Here is a 24,715-nt window from a genome sequence, read left to right as displayed (position 1 = left end):
TTCCTCTCATTTGTCCTCGGTCAGAGAACAGTAGAGTCGAAAAAGGACAGGATAATGTGTGTGGTTATGGTTGCATAGCTGGTTGTTGCAGATTTATGAGTAAAAGAAGTGGTTTGGTTGTAACCTCCGCACACCTGAAGCTGGAGATCAGCATGGGTGGAGCTGGCACAGCTGTGGAGTGCAATGACGGATGTTCAGGGTGGAGTCTGTCGAACTGCTGACAGAAGGAAATCTCATCATCTTCTGTAGAATTCCTGCAGAGTCCTGCCCTGCTGATTTGCAGACTACCGCTACAAACTCCATCTTACGAAGTGAAGCCAAACACCTGCTGCAGTTTCGGGAGGGGCTCTCTGAGTGTGTCACCGACCGTTCACCCCAACCCCTTACTCCCCCAATGCTGTGGGTTTGGAGGACACATCTGTAGCCTTAAAAGACCCCTGCCCATCATTGAATCACAATGTCACAGACTTTTGGAAAAGAAAAGGACAGGCTATACTAACAGGAAGGAAAGGGGTTGGTTGGGGGGGGTGAATGAGCGAGCCAATGGGAGCGACTAAAGGGTTTCTGCTTGATTAGTGCGGTTCAATTAGTCCGGATGAAATATTAGAAATGAAGAATTGCGAGTTTTTATTAAAGCCATCAATCAGCGTCTCATCAGCGGGGTCTCAACATGTCAGTTGACGAACGCAACGGAGGCCCTCTGCCAGTCGTCTTGGTAACTAAAGCAACATAAATGAGGGTGGTGATTAAGATCTAATGGTCTTTCCTCAATGGAGCAGAAAAAAAATTGTAAAGATTTTCTTAATTTTGATTGTTTTATGGTAAAAGCCGTTGGGGAAATTTGCTGGGAGCACACAAAGCTACCAATAGATGGCAGTGTTTCTTACTGCCTGTCAGAATCTGACTGCTCTCTCACATCTTACACACGCTTACTGTTTTTTAGACCCCCCCACAAATGCGCACATAGACAAACGCACAATTGGAGCTATAGGAGCTTAATGGGAGCCTGAGGGCGATTCAGAATACAATATGTTTTCGACGTTGTCTCAGTTTCAATATTCTGCCTCAGCCGCCTGCCACAGATATGAGGAAACGATGCATATGGAAGATGATGAAAACTCACTTCCTGATTTTGACCAGGAATTTTTGACCAGGCTTGTCAAAACACATGTGGCCAGTCTGAATTCTCTTGTAGTCTGAAGCAGCGTCTTTTTTTTTCCTCTCTCTGTGTCTGTGTGTCTCTGTGTGTGTGTGTGAGAGTAAGTAAACACTTATCATTTCAATTTGTTGCTTGTTTATAGGTGTAAGATGCAGAAAACTGCAGTGTTAATAGATATGGTGGTCCCAATGATGGAAACATCCAAAGAAAGGAGTATGATGTGTAGGAGAAATACCAGGAGAAATGCGAGAAGGAATAGCAAGAAGGTGCAAGGTTAACACTACACTAAGGTTGTCCCAGTGGTGACTGGGGCACTTGGGGCAGTGATCCCTAAGCTGGAGGAGCAGTTCCCACAGACCCCTGGAATCCCTGGACTTGCCCACACTCCAGTGGAGCACCACAACCTCAAACCTTATGTTGGGACCTCTTAACAACATTGTTTACAGCTGTTTTTATATTAACATATTTTAACAAAGCCAAAACTTCATAGTGTAGGAATGGTCTATAGTACACACTTCACTCCTCTCTTAGTCTTCTTACAAGTCAAATAGCTTTTTCAAAGCTAGTCGTTACTGGTCCAAATGTGATTGTGTTACCAGGTAACACCTGATATGGATAATGAGGAATACTAGAGTTTAGAGATGATGGATGTGTTACTTTCTTATAGTACATTTGTGACTGATTGCACAACTGAGCCCCTTTAGTGGTGCGTGCGTGCGCGCGCTCACACACCATGAGTCTGAAGCCTTTCAGTTAATCCTTATGTTAATCGTGTTTGTGTGTGTTGTAGAGGTTTATATGTTCATTACGGAGCCAGTGCTTAATTGTAATAATTAAAATCTGCCACCCCTCCTTTGTTCAGCTATCTCTAACACACAGCTCTCTGCTCCACAAGTTGCTCTGATTTGTGTTCTCTCTCTCTCTCACTCTCTCTCTGGTTCCAAGCGCAGCAACAAGTCCAGCAATTTTTCCTCTTTTACCTTCTCTGTTGCTCTGCTGTCAGATTCCAGTCCTCCACGCATCTTTCCTCAATCCCTCGCTCCCTCCGCCTCCCTCTGCCTCTCTACTCATCCCGCTATCACACTGCTGCAGAAAACTAGAATCTGGCTCCTCTCCTCCTTTCTGCCCCCCCCCCCTTTCTCCCCTTGTTCGCTCGTGCTCTCCCTCTCTCTCTCGCTCTCTCTGTGTGTGTTGCTGATGCGTGAATGAGCACAGGGCTGAGGGGGAGACTGGGAAGGCAAAGGAAGAGAGATGGCGAAGGATAAAGAAGAGCGATTCCGAACAAACTAAACAAGGGGAGATGAGGGAATTGAGGAGAAACGGCGCTTCCACACATGTACACACCCCGCACACACCTTCAGCCTCCCCGGGACACACGCACTACTGTTTGGGACCAAGAGAAATAAATGAATTGCAGAGTTACAGAAAGAAAGGGAATCGGAGCACCAAGAGGAGGAGGAGAGGGATAATAAAAGAAGGGTAACGCAGAGAGGCATAGGATGGGGAGAGAGCAGGCATGATGGGAGAGAGTGCAGTGGAGAGATCTCCTGGGTTTGTTAACTATTGATCCCATTTAATGATCCAGCGCTAGAGTTCTCCAGGGAGCACTTAACTCAAAAATCATTCCCCCCCCCCACCCTAAATCTCTCTCTCGCTCGCTCGCTCGCTCGCTCCTGTACTGTCCCAGTCTTCCTGTCTGGCATTAAGCCTCCTCTCCCTCCCTCTTTATCTCTCGCTGATCTTGTTTCATTCTTGTCATTTTTATTTCCTCCTGTGATGGTACTCCACCTTAATAGTCTGATGATCCAGACAGATGGGGGCACAGGTTGCACTGACTCACTCATTCACTGGTAGCCCAGCCCCTGACGCACACAGGCCTAGCGTTCTCTACGTACCGAATCGGTGGCGAAAGACCCGTATCCCTGCAGAAGAGTATATACCAGAAGTTGGGGGTAGGGCTGGAGGGAGGGACGTCTCATTGTTGTCATGTCAGGTATTACATTTAAGCTTTTTCACACTGTACAGCTCACTTCCCCTTTTCCTGGGGTTTTTTCCTCACGCGCGGAAACGCACACTCGCTTATAACTATTCCTTTATACCAGAAGCTCCTTCTAAATCAATACCAAGAGAAATACAAGAGGTTAGTCAAAACCCAACACGCTCATTCTCTCACTCATAAACGCGCACTTTCTAATTACTGTGTTTGCAGCCGTCAGTGTAAGATGAATTCTGCACCTCCATATGAAAGTAATTTCTAATAACAGATATTGACCACACGTGCGCGCGCACACGCTTGGTACTGCAAGAAAGCCCGTTGGCATTTTCCATTTTGTGAGGTGATATTCACCTGATTCCCACATCTTTTGCATTAAAGCTGTGTGGGGGTGTGTGGCTGACTGAAATAATTGTGTTCAGATCGTTGGTTGGTCTGAACAGTAATTAATAGGCCTGTGATGATGAGTACTAAAACTGTTCGACCTGAAAGAGAACGTGCTGGGAGTGATGATGAGAGAAAGTGAAATGGAGACGAAATGCAGATTTGATTGCTTCATTCTTACTGGTACAGGAAAGCTCTCTCTCTCTCTCTCTCTCTCTCTCTCTCTCTCTGTCTGATGCATTACACATGCTCCCCTTTACTGAGCCAAAGTCCAGAAATCCTTCATTTCATTCACGGTGGATAGGGCTGCTCGTAAGACCTCCACCCACACAGGAGAGGGTCTGCGCCTCGATGGTTCCGCTGTCCCGGCCCTGCCCAGCAGCCCACAGATGGGTTGATCATTGGCTGCTTGCTTGGAGTCTGAGGGCCCAGGAAGGCCTCATCATGGTGTCTGTGGAATGGTTCTGCCTGCCACGCTGCAGTGCAGTCCTATAGGAGGGGCCCCGCACAAAGAAACATCTTTATCTCATGTTTCTCTTTTTCCGCTCACTCCATCTCCCTTAACAGAATTTAAAGGAGCTCTATTAGCATGGCTGGGTCAGCCGAAGTACTGCCAAGCTATATCGAATTCGGTTCACAAATCAGATGGCTGGCTAAACCTATTCAGGAAAGATAAGCAGCGCTGGTAATATTAATAACTGCAAACCTTCCCTCCTTCCAGGGTCCTTTTACAGAGAGACTACAGTTTCCTGAGGGACATCAACGTGTGGCATCCATTCGTTCCTATTGGCATCTACTCCTCCACGTTATCTGCAGCCATGAGCACTCTGATCGGAGCCTCACGCATCCTCTACGCCCTCGCCAAGGACGACCTGTTCGGTGAGCCACACCCCTCCGGAGCCTGCGCATCGCCAGACGTGCCGAAGGTTTTTGTGCATCTGCATGGGGGTGTGTGAGGGTGCGCTCGGTGCGTGTATGCGTATTTGCTGTGGCCAAAAGTATGCTGGATGTAGTTAAGCAGGGGAGTTTTGGTGGAATTAGCTATGGGGTCCCAGTGTGCTCACGAGGAGAAGAATTGTGTTGTCAGAAGGCCACCAGGCCATGTGGGGGTTGGTGGCCCTCCCTCTGCCCACCACAGCTTAGCAGGGAAATGCACCTGCTCTCCCTGTGTATTTCACACTTCATTATAGTCAATTGTACAGCATAATTACTGGCTGAAATAATGAAACCGCAGTTGAATCAGTGATTTTGGTCTAACACAAACGTAGAGCCCTCCCTCTGTCTCCCTCTCTGCAGGGGGGGTGTGCGCGCGCACGCACGCGTGCGTGTGTATCTGCGTGCATGCATGGGTGAATGAGGATAAATATTTAAGTAACTAAGTGATGTAATTCTCATATTTTTCATCTTTCTCATGCTCTCTCATACTCTACACACTCACAAAGTGGAGGAATGAAAGTGTGGTTTTTTTGGGGCAGTGTTGCTAGTGGAGGGGAGTCGTTGGTGTGATTGGGTGTATTTGGGGATGTGTGGTGTGGGTTAGTGGGTGGGGTGTCTGGTGAGGGGAGATGTGTGGGGGTGGGGGACGGTGGTGTGTGGGTCTCCAGCTCTCACTGGTCTTATGTGGCCATCCTTGCAGATTCTCTGTAGTTCTGAAAAAGATGGACTGTCTCTGTTAAGATGGTATTAAACTAGTCAGTCTGTCCTTTCTGTATTTATTTTTCTTTCTGTCTCTTTCTCTGTCTCTCTCCCCCCCCCCACCCCAAAGGTACAGTCTTGTCTCCTGCTAAGAAGACTTCAAGCGGTGGGAATCCCTGGGTCTCTGTGCTCATCTCCTGGTTCCTCGTGCAGGTAAGGGAGACACGGGGCAGAAATGAAATGGTCTGCGGTGAGGTAAAAGCAGAGTTGAACCAGGGTGTGCGATGGAAGAACGGAGTAAAGGCGCATGACGGGAAAGCACCAGGGGAGTGACGCTCTTCATTCCCATGGCAACCCCCCATCCCCCACACCCACGCTGCGCTTTGCTTGCTTTCAATTAATGGTTTATATGTTGACAACGGTGAAATTCTAATTTGAACCTGAGCGGGAAAGGAACAAACGGAGGCAGAAGGGCCAGAATAGAGGTCAATTAGATGAGCATGTAGATATTAGGATGGACTGAGGAAACACGATTGAGGTACCGTTTTAGTTCAACACACAGCCCAGCATAAAGGTGCGTTTGAACCTACGCTGCGTTGGCTTCACCTCATTAGCATTTGAGATTCAAATCCTAAAAAGGTATGACCCAGCCCCTCTCTAACAGAAGGCTCATTTGAATCTTCTCTTGTCCTTATTCAAATTTGAAAACTCTCAAATGCTTCTTTAATCTAAATAATCTATTAGCACATATTATCCCTTCATTAGCATATCAACTCCTTACTCGAGGATGTTCATTTCCTTTGAGCCCTTTTACGCCCTGCCCTTTTTATTCCAAGCGTTCTCTCTCTCTTTCTGTGTTTTTGTGCTCCGTTATCCATCTTGCTCCGACTATTTGCATCCCTGGGCATTTTGCCAAATATGACTCAACCTCCTCTTGTTCTTCCTCAATTCTCTCATTCTTTCACTTTCTGTCCTGCCTCTCTGTCCCTCCCTTCTTCTATCCAGCCGTCCACCTGCCTGCTCTCTGTTTTAGAAGTGTTACTTTAAAAATTTATTTTCTGGCCCCAAATAGTTCTATTATTGCAAGGGAGGAATGCCCATTAGCCAGGTATGACACAGCGGCATGACCTGGAACACCTACCTACGCACGCGCGCACACACACACACCAACCTACACCTGCCAGGGCATTAACACAAAATCACAGGTCTGTCACACGGTCTCGTCTGCACTGTTAAACTCAAGATAACCTCCATTAGCAGGATCTGCGCGCATGCATGCGCGCACACCCAGACAAGGCTGAATTGAGGCATATAAAAATAGCTCTTATATTTTAACAAGGAGCTCAAAGATGACCATCTGTCCTTGGGGAGCACTTGTTCAGTTATTGCACTGGCTTTAGGACTGGTATGTGAATGAATGCATCATTCATACTTTTGCTGTTTTTAACTCTTTTATGACTTGCTTCCACTTCACTTGACCTCAGTTAGTTGTTATATTTTTGTTACCAAGTTGTATTAGAGATGTTTGTAGCATAGTTTAGCCACCAAACTAAGTCTTAAAGGCCAAACTAAAGTTTCATTTAAAGTTTTTAAGAAGCATTATGTAATGATCTGATCACAATTCTTTGATCTTACTGCGATCATCTGGCATAGTATATCATCGCTATGATGTTGATACTATTATGGAATGTGGCAACATTTCCCATGAAGCAATTCGGCTGATCCAAAACGACCATTGACCTTCGGAAGCAAGATGATGATCGCAAAGGTGCCAGTAGATATGCATGGACCAACCAATCTCTTCTAGCAGAAACTCAGCAGTGTTTCAGGAACACGCGATGGTAGATAAGAAGAAATAAATGCTTTATTCCAATTTGCTTATACACTGCTTTGTCATTGTGTAACACGTTTGACCAAACTGCATGTCATGTAGTACCTCCAGATCGTTTTATATGCGTCTAACGCATTGACTGTGTCACACTGTCAGCAAAAAGGGGAAAACTGCCTCAAAGCTCAAGGTGTGATATCTCTTTTTAGTGCTATTGTGGGCGTTTATAGTCCGATGGAGCTTTCTGTATCTATTTGGTATAAATGAAGTGTGTTCCTACATTAACTGTCTTGATCCACCTTTTACCATTGGATATGTGCTTAAGAAATGAACTATTGAAAATAAACCTAGACACCAACTCGGGGTAAGTAGTAAACTAAATGGAACTTCTCCTCCTCCTACACCCCCCCCCAGTGTCCCAGTGACATTGTCCTAGGGCTCTGTAGCCTTATTTACATAATGACATTCCACAATGCACTATGCTTTGTATAATTTTTATGTCTGCTGTTTGTTTACAAAGCTTAAAAGGCAGGCACAGAAACATTATTTTATATCTTCAGATATTCAATATCTATTAAGTTATCAATTGCAAATATTTCTGACAGTCCTGAACTAAAATGGCATGATTGTGACAAGCCTGAAGTTTTTCCACATGGTTTCTAACGCAGTCCGGCCAGTCAGAGCACACCAACTTGCAGTGCTTCCAGTCCACTGGACTTTCTGCTAAAGCTTTGTCAGCTTCACAGGCCTTACCGTTTCGCTGCTTTTGTTTTTACATTCACCGTCTGAATGTTCAGACCAGCCAGGTATCCATCAGGCCCCCACTGGCCCTTGCATTCCAGCACCCTGCCACCTCACCCTACTCCTCATGAGACAGGCTCCAGGGCCCTGCACTGTCTCTGTGCCTGCACCCTTCAAAGCTATGCGACAGTTGATTATAGGAAAATGGGGGAAAATGTTTCGGCGTGTGCGCGCGTGTGCACACACCAATGCAAAAAGATTTAAATACCCATAATGCCTTGGGAGAGAGCTTTTAGCCTGAAATGATAAATGGGAGATGATTCAGCACTTCTTTAGTTTGTGTGTGAGAGAGAGCAAGAATGTCCTCTACTGCTAGAAAACATGAAATTCTATCTCACACTTTTTTATATATATACACACACACACACACACACACACACGCGCGCAACAGAGCCTGGCCCAAAAAAAGGTCACCACCTGAAATAAATAAATAAGCAAATGGGTAAGGGCCTCCCATTGGATAATTACTGCATGGGTGATTTTCAACTGGCAAGTTATTTAACCCTAACTGATGCAGTGAGTAGCTTCTCATTTGTTAAACAACCATGTCGAAAGACACATCCTGTGGTCATGGAAAAGATGTTGATCTGTTTGAGAAGGGTCAAATTACTGGCATGCATCAAGCAGAGAAAACGTCCAAGGAGATTACTGAAACTACTAAAATCGGGTTAAGAACCGTCCAACGTGTTATTAAAAAGTGGAAGGACAGTGGGGAAACATCTTCAGGGAAGGAATGTGGTCCTTTAAAAAAATCTTGAATGATCGTGATCAGGGATCACTTAAATGTGTGGTGAAATCAAACTGTAGAAAAACAAAAGTAGAACTCTGGGGGAAGAATATGTTTAATATTGAAAGTAAGAGCATTTTCACATGCACAATGCGAAGGGAACCCAAGGGATTGGGACTAAACAGCTGTGTAGCCTTAAGAAAACCACTTGTCAGTCAGGCTAACCGTTAAAAACGGCTTCAATTTGCTAGGGAGCAAAAAGATTGGGCTCTGGAGCAATGGAAGAAGGTCCTGTGGTCTGAGTCCAGATTTACCCTGTTCCAGAGTGATGGGTGCAACACTTCAGCCGCCTCTCTTCTTACCCTGATGTGCCCATCATGCCTAGTGCCTACTGTACAAGTCTTTGGAGACAGTGCTATGATCTGGGGTTGCTGCAGTTGGTCAAGTCAGCAATGTTATGTGCACAAAGAATGAGGCCAGCTGACTACCTGAATATACTGTATGACCAGGTTATTCCATCAATGGATTTCTTTTTTTTTTTTTTTATCTTCCCTGATGGCACAGGCATATTCCGAGATGACAATGCCAGGGTTCATCGGGCTCAATTTATGAAAATGTGTGTGTATATACATGTTGTTGACTCCCGTGTGTGTGTATACGTGTTATTGACTGTTTAGCATGAGCACTGCCATCAATGACTTTGGTATGTGCTAAGCGTTGCCATGACAACTCTTCCCAAACACCCCATTTGCTCAAGATCTGGTCTAAAGAGATGTTAAGGTGTGGGCCAGTTTTCCTGTACCCAAAAGTGACTGAGTGTAACACCAGGATTTGTACTCTCCTTCATTTCCTTTGAGGGTTGCATTTACTAGTAACAACGATGACAAAATAGCCATCAAATTTACACACCCAGTTTCTATTCCTTATTATTTACTTTATTCATCCTGGTCACGCTAATTGGCAGAAATGAGCATGTTTTTGTTCGTTTTCATTACTGCTTTTCATTCAGTCTTCAGCTCTCGGTCTTAAGCACAGCTGGCTGCATGCATGAAAATGCAGTCTAAAGTGGTTTACAGCTTTCCTGCCCTTAACACCCTTGGCCCAGCTCATCCGGGTTATGCTTGTGAGAGCCCGGCTGATGAGCTGGATCAAGGATCAGGTGTGTGTGGGGGAGTTGGGGACATGCAGCATGTGATTAAATGTGCGTCTACTGGTAATAAATACCTGAAACAAGACAGGAGAGGTGTGGAACCAGAAAACTATATGGGTGGCAAGATTCTCACTAACAAAGCTGTGTACCTGGAGAAAATTCTGGAAGAGTTTTTCAGCTCAAAACATTGAACCCAATTTTTACATGTAGCATTTAAATGTTTAAGTGTAATTTCAGGTAGTAACTGGTTCTCCCATTCCTAGGAGGTACCTGTTTTAAGAACATGTGGAGCTCTAGTGTATCCCTGCTAACTGCTTCGGTGCATGTAAGGGGTGATGGATAGGTGACTGCTTTGGTTGGTTGGTTTGTTATAAATGTGATTTCTAACAATGTACAGACGTATGTCTGAGGGAGAGAGTTAAATTCATAAATAAAATGGGATACAGAGAGGTGGTGGGGGGGGGGGGTTGGGAGGTGTGTGGGCGCATACCCAAGTGTAGTCCTGTAGGTCACTTTGAGCTCTGAAACCCATGCTGTCAAGCAACTCGGCTATTTAATTAATTACTCAGTCAGTACTAATCTCTCCTCTCTCCTGTGTTCTGCCCTCAACCCCCCCCCCCCCTGCCCCCCACAGCTGGTGTTGTTCTCTGGGAAGCTGAACACCATAGCCAGTATAGTGACCATCTTCTTCCTGCTGGTCTATGCTGCTGTGGACCTGGCCTGCCTGGCTCTAGAGTGGGCTTCAGCCCCGAACTTCAGGTAAGCCAAAGGTCATGACGGTCTGCTCAAAGTGAGGTTTACAGAAGCTCGGACGTCTCCTTCCCACGGTCGTGTTTGAGTGACCTTCCATTGAACTATTGTTGCAAATGCACCCTGTAGTAAAAGCACTACCAGGCATTGTATAGTAGAGGATTTTCCTGAATGCTAATCTTTATAATGGGAGTCAAACCTATACTTATAAACTATATTAAAGTCCGTAACAGCTGGACACAAATCGAAGAAAAGCCGCATTCATGTCTGACTTGGTGCAAAGAAGGTAAAATATAAATGCAAATAATAAATCGAACTACACCTGTTGGTGGCTCTTGCGTTCAGTGGTTGCATTGTTTGGAAACTGTGCATCAGAAGTTGCTGTTGGGGATCAGTCTGGGAAATGGGCTGTGCCATGACGCGGACTCCGATTGGTTGCCCCTCTCGTTGCTAACCCAAAGCCAATCAGTGAAACACTTGCCCAGTTTCTTTATGACATGGCATGAAATTTGAAAGGGATGATCCCATACAATCAACCAGACATGGTGTGCTTGGCCTCAGTATAATGCTGACTGTCTCAGAACTGCGATTTACTGGCACCAGTATCTTCTGGAGAGAAGGCAACGCAGTGCTCGATTTCAACAAAAAGTGAGCAGCGCCGTTTTCCTCTTGCAAATTGAAGAGCCAGTGAAGTGGAAGTTTCTGCTGTCTTCATCACATACTGACCAGGCTCTCTGTAGTAACAGCCAGGAAGGACCCCTCTCACCAACCATCTGAGGAATGCATGCTCAGCAGTTGGAGAATCTTATAGCACAACTCTTATTGGCTTTCTGCAGTGCCAATCACAGAAGTGTGCATGCACTGCTTACAAATGAGTCACACTGGGGTTCTGTGAGGCCACTATGAAAGAATCTTTTGCTCATCACTCTACCTTCCCTGTTGGACCCAGGGTTAAATGATGCACAGAAGTGTGGGGGGTGTCCCGACCTTGAATGATATTCGGTATTTTTTTATTTTTTTCCTAAGGTGAGAAGAACCCAGTATTCTTGGAATTTGTAATAATATAATAGTCCTAGAAATGTAATAAATGTTTGTACTAGTTAAATATGTAATTATTTTTAGGCAAATTATTACATTGGGTTTACTGTTTTAACCATTATTCTAATAACGTTTTACAAATAATATAATACCTTATTACATTATTAGGAATGTATTACATTTTCAGGTTGATTTTATTTGTAATACCATATCTTTGGGAATTTGTTATATTGGTGACACTTTAGTTTTAGTAGTGTTTTCTTTAGATTAAATAAACGTTAGGATTTAGATTTTGGTAGGTGCACCTGATATAAATGGGTTGATGGGGTTAGGCACTCCCGGTCTTCCAACTAATAAAAACATCTGAATAATCCATCATTTTTTGCTATCCGTACCATCATGTATACTGTTAAGAAATGCCTTGAAGCAGGTTCTTTTGGGCTTCTTTGCACCTAAGAACAATAGCACCACCTAAAGGTCATAAGAAAAATAAAGGTGGGCTGATTTGATCTTGTCCCAAACTGTAGATTCACACAGACTACCTGGAAAGTTTCTCAATTACATTTAATCTTTTTAGCCCACAATCTCTAGGGCCACCATCTTGCTATCTACATTCAGTACCATTTGAAACAGAGAGGCTATAAAAGCGAAACACTGACTATAAAATTGTAGAAGTTATAGAGAATACTTGGAGGACCATAGCATAGCAGTGAGTACATTTATAACACTGTTAAGTTGTTTCTTGTTTATCTAAGTGTGTCCTAGTCTGTTCACCCCACAGTTGGCAGCTAGCTTCTATTGCTTATTGAAACTCATGCAGGTTTATAGTTTTCTTTCAGTTCTGTTTTGTTTAGTTGATGTTAAAACATGGTGAAATCCATATATTTATGAAAGATGGAGAACTGAATGAATAAAAAATGTTATAAATGAAGGAATATATATATGAATCTAAAATCATTCATGCAATCATGAATATTAATAAGCTAAATGAATTTAACATCAAATTTGATGTGAATATTCCATTATGGTAAAAATTGCATCTTTTTCTGATGACAAAAAAAAGTCAATAGGCCTTGATGAATATCGAATATGGAATGATGTAGAACATTTGATTTAATGTATGCAATGCATTGTTTAATATACTTTAATTGGAGAACAAACGGTCTAGAACCGCCACTGGATTTTTGGGTTGGGGTTAGGTTTGGGATTGAGGTTGTGGTTAGGATTAGGGCCAGGTTAGGGTTCGTGCAAATTGGGATGAGTCATGAGACGTATCAAGAATACATAGATATTTACTTGGGTATATTCAGATGTTCACTCAATCCCATCGTCGGGGCTGCATGCCGCCCCGTTCTGCCCGTCGGCATCGTTTTCTAAATGTTCTGTGCATGCGTTTGTTTGTTTGTCTAATCACACCCCTGTGGATTTGGATTTGTCCCCTAATTATGACCCTCAGCTGTTCCTTTTCTCCTGAAGCGCCACTCAGCAAGACCACACTTAAAAGCCCTTGGATTCCTCACACGTATAGCTGATTTACCTGTGATCACACCTTGACTTAAAGCCGCGTGGGTGTAATCACATCTCTCTTGTGTTCTTGGTATGTTTGACCTTGTTTCTGCTTTCCCATTACTGATCCTTGTTTTGACTGTATTGTTCTGATTGTTGGTATTTCGACTCCAAAATGTTGTTTTGGAGACTGGAGACTGTTGTTTTCTAGTTGCTCAGATGAACTTGTAATAATGATATTGTGCAGAGGTCTGGAACCATATGTTTTCATTTTTATTTACTAGGAGTATTGTCTGTTTGTTCTCAAAATATGCGTCACAATGGATTCTGACCCATGGGTACAAATAAAACTAACTTGCCTCAAATTAGTGTTAACACACAAAATGAAAACGATGCTGTCCAACAACAAATGATTAACCTAAAAATGTAATAAATGCCCAGTAATGTAATACAATTAGGTTTTATTACAATTTTTGACCAAGCGTACAATTGTATTACTTTTCTGGATATTATTAAATTATTGGGACATTGTAATAATGTTGGGTTCTACATGACATGCCAGATATGGCCGACTGGCCAACCTTCTGTAAAACCCTCGTCTTCCAGGCTTCCAACTCTTCGTTCCATTGGTCAGTCTTTCATATGTTATGCTGTTTGTGTTGACCACCCCTCAGACAGTCATGCAGAAGCCATAGTCTCTTGGTTGGTCATTTTACATGTCGGTCAAAAGGCTCTTGACACTTAAATGATGTGGTCCACATTTTATGCTGATAGTCCAAAGTGAGGCTTGCTATCTTAGACTGGGTCCAGTCGCAGTGTTACAGAATCCAATGCATGCTAGCGTTCATCTTTCCCATTGAGCCCCTTTGCTCCAGACCGTGTTGCTATGATACCATTAAGAGACAAATATATGTGAAATTATTTTGTTGTTTTGGATAAAAAATATGCATTTAAATGCAATGTGCCCCAGACAGGACTTCATCTTTTTGATTTTAGAATGATGGATTTGAGATCTTCATCTTTAAGGGGTACAAATTGAAAGTAAAAAAAATTGCATCACATGCATGTGTGACTTTAGGGTGTGTGGGAGAGTGAGTCTGTGTGCTAGCGAGAGTGTGCATGTGAGGGAATGGGGGTGCGTGTGTGTGTGTGTGTGAATGAATGAACCCCATAATGTGTGTATTCAGCTATAGTGTTATTCCTAAACTGTCACCAGGAACTAAAGGTTAAGTGTGTGTGTGTGTCCTGGAGGGTTTTGAAGAGCGAGAACTGTGTGCGCTTTAAAAAAAAAAAAAAAAAGTTATAGCCTTCTCCCCATTGGGTTTTTGTGCTTTCTCCGTGGCCTGTGATTGGCTGGAAGTGTTGAGCCAGCAGGGCCTCTGATGGTTCAGGCCTTTAGCTGTTGAGTGCTTGGTGTCGGGGCGTGTTCAGTTGTTGCTATTTGTTGTTTTGTTGTGTCTGTGCAGAGGCAAGAGAAATTAAAAGCCATTAAGCATTGGGGTCCCCAGAGACGCATGCTGTGATTAACATAGCTAATTTAGCAGAAACCACCACAAACCTGCCATCAACACGCTGGGCAGGGATTATAATGGGGGGAGGAGGGTGTTTGGAATCCAGAGGCAATTGGGCAAGGGAGAGATGTTTGTGAGTGTGTTGGGATTGAAAGGGGTTTGTAAGAGGTGGTGGATTATGTAGTGTGTGAGGGACATGCATGCATTATTTTTCTTTCCTTCTTGGCTAGTATTTTATCAGCAAATGACTTTGGTTTTCCAGATTTGTCCTTTGGGTAAGAGAGGGCTTTACTGCATTAAAAGTATTTTGTGTGGGGGTTGATGTTTGTGTGCATTTTCTTTGTTTTGCTGTGTTTGAGAGCCCTAGGAGGCTGTAGGGTCTGAGGGGAACTCAGACGTGTGTGTGTGTGTGTGTGTGTGTGTGTGTGTGTGTGTGTGTGAGTATGAGTATTGGAAGGTTGTTTCATTTCAGTTTGAGCGCCATTGAAGGGTACCTCAGCATGCGAATACACATGCATGCGCGCGCGCACACACATTTCAGTTATGCATACTCTGTAATCCCTGAGGTTACAAGTCTGAGCTGTGCCTAGGCCTTGAGGTTTACTATAACATCTTAAGGTCATCATAAGACTATACTCAGTTGCAAGTTTTCCTCAACAACCTCCCCTGGGTTTTCATTATGAGTGTTCTGAGTCATTAAGTTCTTCCCTTCTTTCCTAAGTACAGGGAAATGGGTTGAAATTATTCTCCCTAGTACTTCAGGTGTAGTAATGCATTAACTATAGATGAAGGTTGAACAATGCTGGAACCTTCTTCTAACGCAGTCTCCTCACCAGAGCTCAGCTCCATTCAGATGCTCATTTGGTTTGCGAAATTCATGCCAAGATGAGTGCCAGTTTCTTGCTTTCTGGAAGACCCAAATGGCAGGACCTTACTGACTCCAGCATGATGGGGAAACCTCAGCATGGGGTCGTGTTCTCACCGGCCTGTCTGGAATACGTAGCCGCTTCCATCTCGAGCTCCTCATACCAGTGTAGGCTGAGTGGCGTCTCAGAGGTCACACGCCACTGTGTCTCTCATACGAATGCCCAGAGCTTTACCCACGACAAAGCGTCCAATCAGAGCCCTGACTGGGACCACATCTAATGAAGTTTACGACTGATCGCTTTTAGTCTGGGAAATCTGACTCTAATACGTAGAGAAAATAGGATGGAACTGAAGATGGACAGAGAAAGCGTGAGGGCATATGAGCGAGAGGGAGAAAGTGTCCCATGAGAGTGGTCTAACAAGACTGGCTTATCAATCACAATTAACACCTCATCAGAGAAAGATCAAGGGGAGAAGACAGGAGGAAGCAAGAAGGAAATGCAGGGGCAAATCAAAGCGAAAGGTCACATTCGGAAATCGCTTTGCTAGAATCTCTTCCCCGTGTATGGCTGGCAGTACACATGCGATACCATGTGTGATTATTTTTCAGAAGGGCGTCTGGCAGCATGGCTATTCAAGTGTTAATTGTTTGATTGAACTGATGAAAGCAATTAAATTGATTAATTGGTCCCCGACACATTCTATCAGCCCTAATTAGACACTGTTTAATAAACCACAAAACTTCAGTCCGTGTGTGGGCGTCCGAGTTTATTTTGGCAGCTACAGAACTTTGTCTTGCTGACATCAGCAGGGTGACATCACTCAAAGACTTTGTGCTACCGAGGAGCAAGATCAGAAGGAGAGAGCAGGGCAGATCTGATGGCTTTTAATCTAATTGCCCCCCCCCCCTTGCAGATTGAGATGGGTGAAGGAGACCTGGGGGGTGAAGAGAGGATGCGAGGGGGTGGGACACAGGTGTCCGTAAAAGAGCAGAGATGAGGGAGAGCATGGTATTGAACATGGGTGTTGATTGGTGTGCTTGGGTGCATGTGTGCGTAATTACGGCCATGTGCTAATATTCTCTAAGTGCTAAGAGGTGTGCATGTATTCTACATGCATGTGTGGATGGGAGCATATAGAGCAGCGTGCACACTGTCATTAAAGGCACGCACGCACGGCAACTGAAGCCAGTCAGAAATACAGAGCTATTACAGCTCTGCATACGCAATGACACACTTGTGCAGTACTTTTGGTGGTAAGTCACTCTGACTTCTTCCTATGACATACACACATTCACCTTAAAGTTCATTATTGCCCAAGTACATTCATTGCACCCATATATTTAAATACCAATTAGTCTTAACCCATAGACATTCACATTTGCATATATATGCATTTTTATAGCAATGATTTGCAGGATCATGCTGTTTTCTTTCCAGTTTGATTGGTTTGAAATGTTTTTGTGACTTGAAATGAAAGCATTGCTATTAATATTAATGAATATTAACTCCTAATTACAGCAGTTTAAGCATTTTATAATAAGTTGTCTATATTTTCTGTGGGTGTCATTAATCTGAGTTTATTATTAGTTAAAATAAGGGTAAAACTATTTATTTACTGGAGAGAATACAAAATCAGATTCGGTGTTTTTGACTTTTCTCACATTTGTGACTTAAATGATCACTTAAATCTCGCACTCTGTTTATTACTATATATACTCATACTCAGCTAATGTATGTTAGATAGTATGTAGGGTCATGGTAGGGTCGTGGCCCCAAAATTATGAAACACTACCTCAATCTCTCCGTCTCTGCTCTTAAAACGTTAAACACCCCTCTTCTCATAACTTCTCTTTCTACTCGTATTTGTTAATGTCCTTTTTTTTTTCCCCCTCTCCATCTTTGACATTGTAAAGCGACCATGAGTCTGTGAAAGGCGCTATATAAATTACTTATAGAGTGATTTGGAAAGTTCTGGTGAACCCATTCTGATCCCGGTTATGAACAGCTTCCCCTTTGTGGCTGTCGGCACCTAAGCGGCTGAAGTGGGCCCAGACCCTCATACATGGAGGAGGTGTTTCAGGACACTGTTTCGAGAGCCTTTTTCAGTTGCCGTACTAAAAGCTGGCTGGCAAGCTGCAGTTCTTGTTGATTATTTCTTGCTTGCAGCGTTTAAAATGCCTAATGCGTTCAGCATGTCAGATAATTAAATGGAATTAAAGCACTGACCATAAAAGCCCTGAAACGAAACCTGAGCACACATGCTTAATTACGAGCGTAAATGTCATTCAGATGCAAACACACCATTTGTGGGGGGGTTTTTTAAAAAAGGGATTATACATTTAATGCATTAAATATTCAGTTCATTAAATTGTACCTTTTAATTGTACATATGTAAGTGTGAACACATTCCTTTTACAAGTCACATCTGGGAGATTGTACCCACATCTTACAAACACACCCCCAACTCCCTATGGAGTTTGTCCATTGACATGTGTATTACTGTTGTTGATTTGTTATGCCTACAGCTAATGTTGGTTTATTTAAAACACGGGTGTTTTTATTGTAGAAACCAGCTAAATGCCCCTCACAATCCTGAAATTTTCATCTAACATTTTACCTTTTATAGGTACATTTGTTCCTTACAGAGAGTTAAATACCTGTTCGTGCACAGCCGCACTGCTTTGATTTGTTTCTGTTTATAACTTAATTACTTTGACCCTGTTCCCATTTAGACTGAACCCAGATATGGTGGGGTGGGTGGGGGTGTGATGTTGGTCTATGAGCATCAAGGTTTGAGTTGAAGGTTAATTGTGCTGGTGTTTTTGTTTTTGTTTGCTTCCATTAGTGCATTAACTTCTCTACTCAAGATACATGGCCTTCATCTCATTGACTGACCTCTCTCTGTCTGTCTGTGTGGTCTGATTGGGAGTCTTCTACTTATGTAGTTTGGGCCTTCACACCTGTCTCTACTTTTGATTTATGATAAAGGCTCTAATTAGCTGGATATTAAGGCTCATCTCAGGATCCTAGAGCCTGTTGTAACAAAAGTCTGACAAACCCACAGTAACTCCACACCCATCTGAAGTCCTACCTTCTGGGCTAAACACAACTACAAGCTGGTGTAAATTGGCTCTGCCCAGCCTTTTTGGGACCTTCTGACTGCCAAGGATGCTATCAGGATGCCAACAAGATGTCAACATCGTTTATAATCATGGTTGATGTTCTCTGACTAGTTTAAATCTCTCTCTCTCTCTCTCTCTCTCTCTCTCTAGGCCTACGTTTCGGTACTTTACCTGGCATACATGTGTGCTGGGAATTGTGGGCTGTGCGGTGATGATGTTCCTCATTAATCCCATCTATGCATCTGCCAGCATCGCCTTCATGTTACTGCTATTACTAGTCATCCACTACCTGAGTCCTACCAGCAGCTGGGGTTATATCAGCCAAGCACTTATATTCCACCAGGTACAAGTGCGCGCGCGCACACACACCGAGTTCTTCCAGCAGCTGGGGAGCACATCCCACACTTGGTTTCACATTCTGGCCCAACTACTGGACTATGCCCCTCCCTCTGGGGAGTTGCCAGTAGGGACTGTTGCCAGGGAAACGGTTGCAGGCAGTCAGGCGCCAGCCCCGCATCTAAGAGGCTGTGCGCTCAAGCAGAATTATTACAGCCACTTAACTTATTACTCTCTTATACAGCCACACACACACACACAATATAACCACATACGCATACATGCAAGCGTGCACACTCACTGCAAAACAGTCCCAGTAATACTTACAAGGGCCAAAGCACACATTTATACTTTGTACTTTCTCTGTTTTGTCTCACGCTCATACACAAACATTCAGTAAAAGTTATCCTTTCCGTTCTCGCGCTCTCACTTCTATACGCGCATAAGGGCGGCCTTTGGGAATTTGCTGCACTGTCTGTTTCTCTGCCTCGCTTCTTTCTTTCTTCTTCTCCATCAGTCCTGATTTAATTCAGCGCAGTAAGCGTCGTTTGCCTGACGCCAGTTCCAGTGTTGCCAAAGTGTCACAGAAATGACAGCTATTGAGGGATTCTCTTTCTCTTTCTCTCTCAGGTGCGCAAGTATCTGCTGATGCTGGACGTGCGTAAGGATCATGTGAAGTTCTGGAGGCCCCAGGTGCTGCTGATGGTAGCTAACCCTCGGGCTAGCGTCGGCCTCGTCACCTTCATCAACGACATCAAGAAGAGCGGCCTGTACGTGCTCGGTCACGTGCAGATTGGAGAACTGGGTAAGAGACGCACGGTGTGTGCGTGGTTGTGCAGTGTTCGAATGCTGCCTCTGTAAGGCCTGTGTTTTTATATTATTGCGTCATTGTCATAGGAATAGTGGCAGTGTTTGTGCTTGTGTGTGAAATGTGAGAATCGTTTGTCTGTAACATGAACATCTCCATACCTGGACTGTGTGTGCACGTGCAGATTTAGACCTATACAAGTGTTCATTTCAAATCCCGGATGTCTACAACTTTGAATCTTAAATGTCTTACCCTTTTTCTCCCTGTCTTTCTCGCCATAGCAATCCTCCCTTCTGATCCCCTACAGTCTCAGTATGATTCCTGGTTGTCTCTGGTGGATCATCTGAACATTAAAGCATTCGTTAATCTCACTCTGTCTGACTCTGTACGACACGGTGTACAACACCTCCTCTTCATCTCTGGACTCGGTTAGTACACACACAGCCCTGTAGGGCACCCACCTGCTGGTCATGATTGGTCAAAGCTGTTGGTGTTCATTACAGTAATAAGAGCCCAACTGATCAGTAACAAACCCTGTAAACATGCACAATCTTTGTCTCTCACTTTCCTTTAACGCAGGCGGGATGAGACCCAACACGTTGGTCCTGGGTTTCTACGATGATGTCCTTCCTCAGGACCAGCTCCAGGACCGCTCCTTTCTCGCGAGCAGACTCGCAGGCAGACCCGCGGACGACGCAGCCTCGTCCGAGGACCAGGAAGACCCCCTCTTCCACTTCCCGCCCCTGAGAGGTGGTGGCACGTGGGAGGGTGGGGCCCAGCCAAGCCAGCCCTGCGGAGGCAAGGCCCTGGGTGCCCAGGAGTATGTCTGCATCATCGCCGACACGGTGAAGATGCTGAAGAACGTAGCTCTGGCGCGCTACTTCTGCCAGTTCGAGCGCGCGTGCGCCCGCCAAGGGCCCGTGTTCGTGGACGTGTGGCCCGTCAATCTGCTGCGGCCCGACAGCAGCTCCTACGTAGACACCTGCTCCCTCTTCCTGCTGCAGCTGGCCTGCATCCTCAACATGACCCGGGCGTGGCAGAAGGCCAAGCTCCGCCTCTTCCTCTGCGTGGAGGCGGGGCGGAGCGTGAAGGGGGCGGGGCTGAAGCTGAGGCTGCTCCTGAAAGAGCTGCGGATGAAGGCGGAGATTCACACCGTCTCCTGGGACGCGCAGGTGGCGCTGCACTGGCAGAGGCAGGGGGGCATGGCAGAGAAAGGAGAGAGGGAGGGGGGAGACTTGGAGGAGGAAGCGGAAAAGGAGGAGTACGTAAACAGCTACCCCAGCAACACCATGCGCCTGTCGGACGAGTATTTGCATGCTGTTAATAAGCTCATTCTCGAGCAGCCCTGCCAGCCTCCAGCTGTGCGTTTCCTGTACTTACCCCGCCCCCCTGCAGACACGAGCCGCTACCACGACTACCTGCACCAGCTGGAACTGCTGAGTCGTGACCTTGGGCCAACGCTGCTGATCCACGGGGTCACGCCTGTCATCACCACTGACCTTTGACCTGGGACTAAATCAAGGATGGAATAAACACTCCCCTGTTTGTGCTCTCCTAACGGGTGTGGATAAAAAAAAAAAAAAAATGTAAAGGTCTTTCTAGCCCAATACTAAGCTCTTTCAAATTCACTCAATAGAATTGGGGGAGTAGCTACAGGGCAGATTGCAAAGGCAAACTTTTTCATCTCTTTCTACATTTTTCATTCATTCCTTTTGCTTTTTGTTTACAATTTATGGATGTTTTTGTGCCAATTTTGGAGCTCTGACACTTGATCATTCCTTTCCATCAGCAAGAGAGACAGACAGATTGAGAAAAGAGAGCGACAGAGAGACAGAAATGGATGACTATGCAAAGACTAGCAGAATACTGGTCTATAAAGACAGATCTTGATCAGGGATACTAACCTTTGGCCTCCTTTTAAGTCCCTAGCATATATTATAAATATTTGATGTGGACATCAGTCAGTGACCTCTTTTGAACCCTGCTTCTTGTTTCATTAATTCTTCTCTTAGAAACATACCATCATTTAGCCAATATATTGTATAAATAATCACCATATGATTTATTTAGAAATTCTGTTTTGACGTTCCAGTCAAAAACTGTCAGCGTGTCTCCAGCAGTGGGTGATGCAGAATACACTGCGCATCTGGTCCAAAGTGCACTTATATGGTACATGTTTTCTTTTTTTGCTGTAATGAGGGCTTTTGGATTAAAGGCCCAGAGGTGGTCCCACTGGCTGTGCAGGTCTTGGGAGGTGGGTCTGGAGACCCAGACCAAGCCGCCTTACACGAGTACCACAGCCGCCTGAGGCAGGGGGACCCATTGTCACTTTGAGGGGATTTAAAGTTTTCTTCACGTTACGTTGTTAGCACCTGACTACGCCACACTGATTTGCACATGAGTGTTAAAGGTGCAGCTATTACACGGTTAAACGTTGGAAACTCCACCTCTCCCACATCACAGAGCAGGGTCACTCAGAGTAAAACCTTTCTTGAATTCAGACCCAAGACTATAGAATTACAAGTTTTGTGCACATAGTGTTCTACGTTTCCAGCTTCTTCTTTTTTTGATCCGTCTCCTTTGAAGCTGACCAAAAATGTTTGAAATCGTGGTAAAAATGAACTTTTTATTTAATAGTAGTAATGGTGGTGATACTACTACTACTACTACTACTAATAATAATAATAATAATCATAATAATAATATTATTATTATTAGCTCATACTCATTTGCTGAGAATTGCAGAAACAAGGAACAAGAACAGTCTATATGAAATTTGGTGCTGACACAAAACTAATTGTGAATAGCTAAATAATATAGCAAAAAGCAATTAGCCTGTAGTGTATATCAATCACATTTATCCTTTTGAAATGCATGTAAAATAAAAAGAAGTGAATAAATAAAATCTGACAGATTATCATTAATCTGAGCATGTTGCCATCTGGATTGATAACTTGTCCTTTTAAATGATCACAAGTTCTCCTTAGATTATACCTAACCAGAGTGGAGGTATTCAACTCCAGACTCAGAATTCCAATCCAGTCCTGGATTTGCTAATCACTGTGGGGTAATTTGATGTTGAAGATCATGGGTATTTCCAGGACCAGTTTCTGATTGGAGGGCCAGGCTAGGACTTCTGCTGTGGAGCATGGGTCGCCTCTGAATGCCAAGTTGTATTTTGTACATGACTTTAGAGAAGAGGAAAGTTGAGACAGTGTTTCGGTCTGTTCTCGTGTAAGCTATAGATGCAGTCCCTACCGGGTGTAACCTTTTGGAGGCACCCTGGAGGCCATCAGCTTCACGCATCGCGAGGCCTTTAATGCCATTAACAGTGGTCGTGAGTGTTATGTATTGGTGTAGTTCATGTTCGATTGACTGCATTGCAGCTCACTTTGATGGAGACCAAGAGCTCTTGCTTGGTTTCTTTTCCGCTAATGATGACCTGTGGTGTTTGTGCCATTCAGCTCTTGAAGAGATGTGCTAGTAGGGCACTCCTCTTAAAGGCCATAGAGTTTAAACAGACCAGATAACAGGCTGAAACTCCTGCTCTACTCATAGCCTCCTGAAGCCGAACTCCACATGGTCAGGGCTGTGCGTTCTTAAATAACAGGGACCTTTGTTTTTCATGTCTCTTCTGGATATTAGGTGCACAGGGTCAATCGAAAGATTTGGGGAGAAACTCCTCTTAGTCGAGAATGTGAAATATTGATTTCTTGGGATGGGAATAATCTGGTTCTTCCCCATGAAAGATGTCGTCAGCCACGGTGAGTGGAGTATGTGAGAGGTGACACACATGCAGAAGAAATTTGTAGATAGTGCTGGGATTGTGGGTGTAACAGATGGGCAGGCCAGAGTCCACATGAGCGATGACCGGTGGTGATCCTGACCATACTCAAGGTCAGGAAGACCCAGCTAAGCAAGTATGTGGTGGCAGGCTGGGTGTTGGCAAGGCGCGTTTATCCTGTAAAAAATTGATTGATAACTAGTTGCTTAAAACCCCTCTCGAATGTCTTGCAGTAAAATGATCGATTATAAAACCAAAGTGCAATGGGGGTGGGGGGGGCTGTGTGCGCGTGTGCAAGCAGGTGCGTGTATTACCTCCAATATTAATAGATAGTTATTCTTACCCTCTTGACTACCACATCACCTCTGCTTCTAAAGGGATGCCTATAGAGATGAGACATTTCCATGTACATTGGCTCACTCCAATGGGATTGGGTGGGCTTTTTGGTGGGCTATTTGCTTATTTTTTGCTTTTGGAAGATGATTTGTGCAAAGTATTTATTAAAATTTTCATATTTGTAATCCTAAATAAATAAAGAATGATTGTTGCCATCTGTGTATTTATTTTGTTTCTTGTGGAAATTCAATTGCTGTTTTTTGGGGGTTTTTTTGCTTTTCATTTGCTCTAGAATTGGCAAAGATGAATGGGTCTTTTCTTTGTTTTTAAAGAAAAGACGAAGTTAGGAAGAAAGGAGAGATGGCCCAATTTAAAAGGAAAAAATGCCAGCAAGATATAGAGGGCTATGGGAGTTTTGTGAGGGCTACATAACACGCACACAGAGCTGCGTGTGCTTGAGTCATTGCCGCAGGTAAGCTAAGAGATGAGAGTAATTTGGATCTTATGCTGGTTTAAAGGAATCAATGTGGCTTTTCTGGCAAAAGAAAGGACAGATCCCGAATGATTTGACCCTCAACAGACTGGAGGTGAGGGAAGCGGCATGAGAAGGTGAGTGGGAGAGGATTAGAGGCATGAGGAGGTAGGAGGGGAGTGTGGGTGAAGGGTTGGGGAGGGAGGGAGGGAGTGGGTGAAGGGTTGGGGAGGGAGGGAGGGAGTGGGTGAAGGGTTGGGGAGGGAGGGAGGGAGTGGGTGAAGGGTTGGGGAGGGGGGAGGGGGTGAAGGGTTGAGGGAAGTGTGAGTGAAGGGGGAGGAAGGGAGGGAGGTGTGTGTGGGTGAAGGGTTAGGGAGGGAGGGGAGTGGGTGAAGGATGAGGGAGGGAGGGGAGTGTGGGTGAAGGGGAGGGGAGTGGGTGAAGGGTTAGGAGGGAGGGGATTGTGGGCGAAGGGTTAGGGAGGGAGGGAGGGGAGTGGGGTAGGG

At 44.5% G+C, this 24,715-nt stretch overlaps 1 protein-coding gene across 1 annotated transcript in view; it reads left to right on the top strand.

Moving 5' to 3' along the window:
- The window catches only part of zgc:153039, a 34,278-nt gene extending 10,326 nt beyond the window's left edge, over positions 1-23,952 (top strand). Inside the window, exons 7-13 of the mRNA XM_027014897.3 lie at positions 4,258-4,415; positions 5,302-5,384; positions 10,312-10,436; positions 18,624-18,816; positions 19,440-19,614; positions 19,899-20,045; positions 20,197-23,952. Of these exons, the coding sequence (XP_026870698.2) occupies positions 4,258-4,415; positions 5,302-5,384; positions 10,312-10,436; positions 18,624-18,816; positions 19,440-19,614; positions 19,899-20,045; positions 20,197-21,122 (1,807 nt within the window). The 3' untranslated portion in view covers positions 21,123-23,952. The remainder of the gene's footprint in view (positions 1-4,257; positions 4,416-5,301; positions 5,385-10,311; positions 10,437-18,623; positions 18,817-19,439; positions 19,615-19,898; positions 20,046-20,196) is intronic.
- Positions 23,953-24,715: the final 763 nt, after the last annotated feature.

The sequence above is a fragment of the Electrophorus electricus genome, chromosome 17 (assembly GCF_041902795.1).
Source record: "Electrophorus electricus isolate QZ-2024a chromosome 17, ASM4190279v1, whole genome shotgun sequence".
Classification (NCBI taxonomy): domain Eukaryota; kingdom Metazoa; phylum Chordata; class Actinopteri; order Gymnotiformes; family Gymnotidae; genus Electrophorus; species Electrophorus electricus.
Note: the sequence above shows the minus strand (reverse complement) of the source record. Positions and strands in the feature narration are given on the sequence as shown.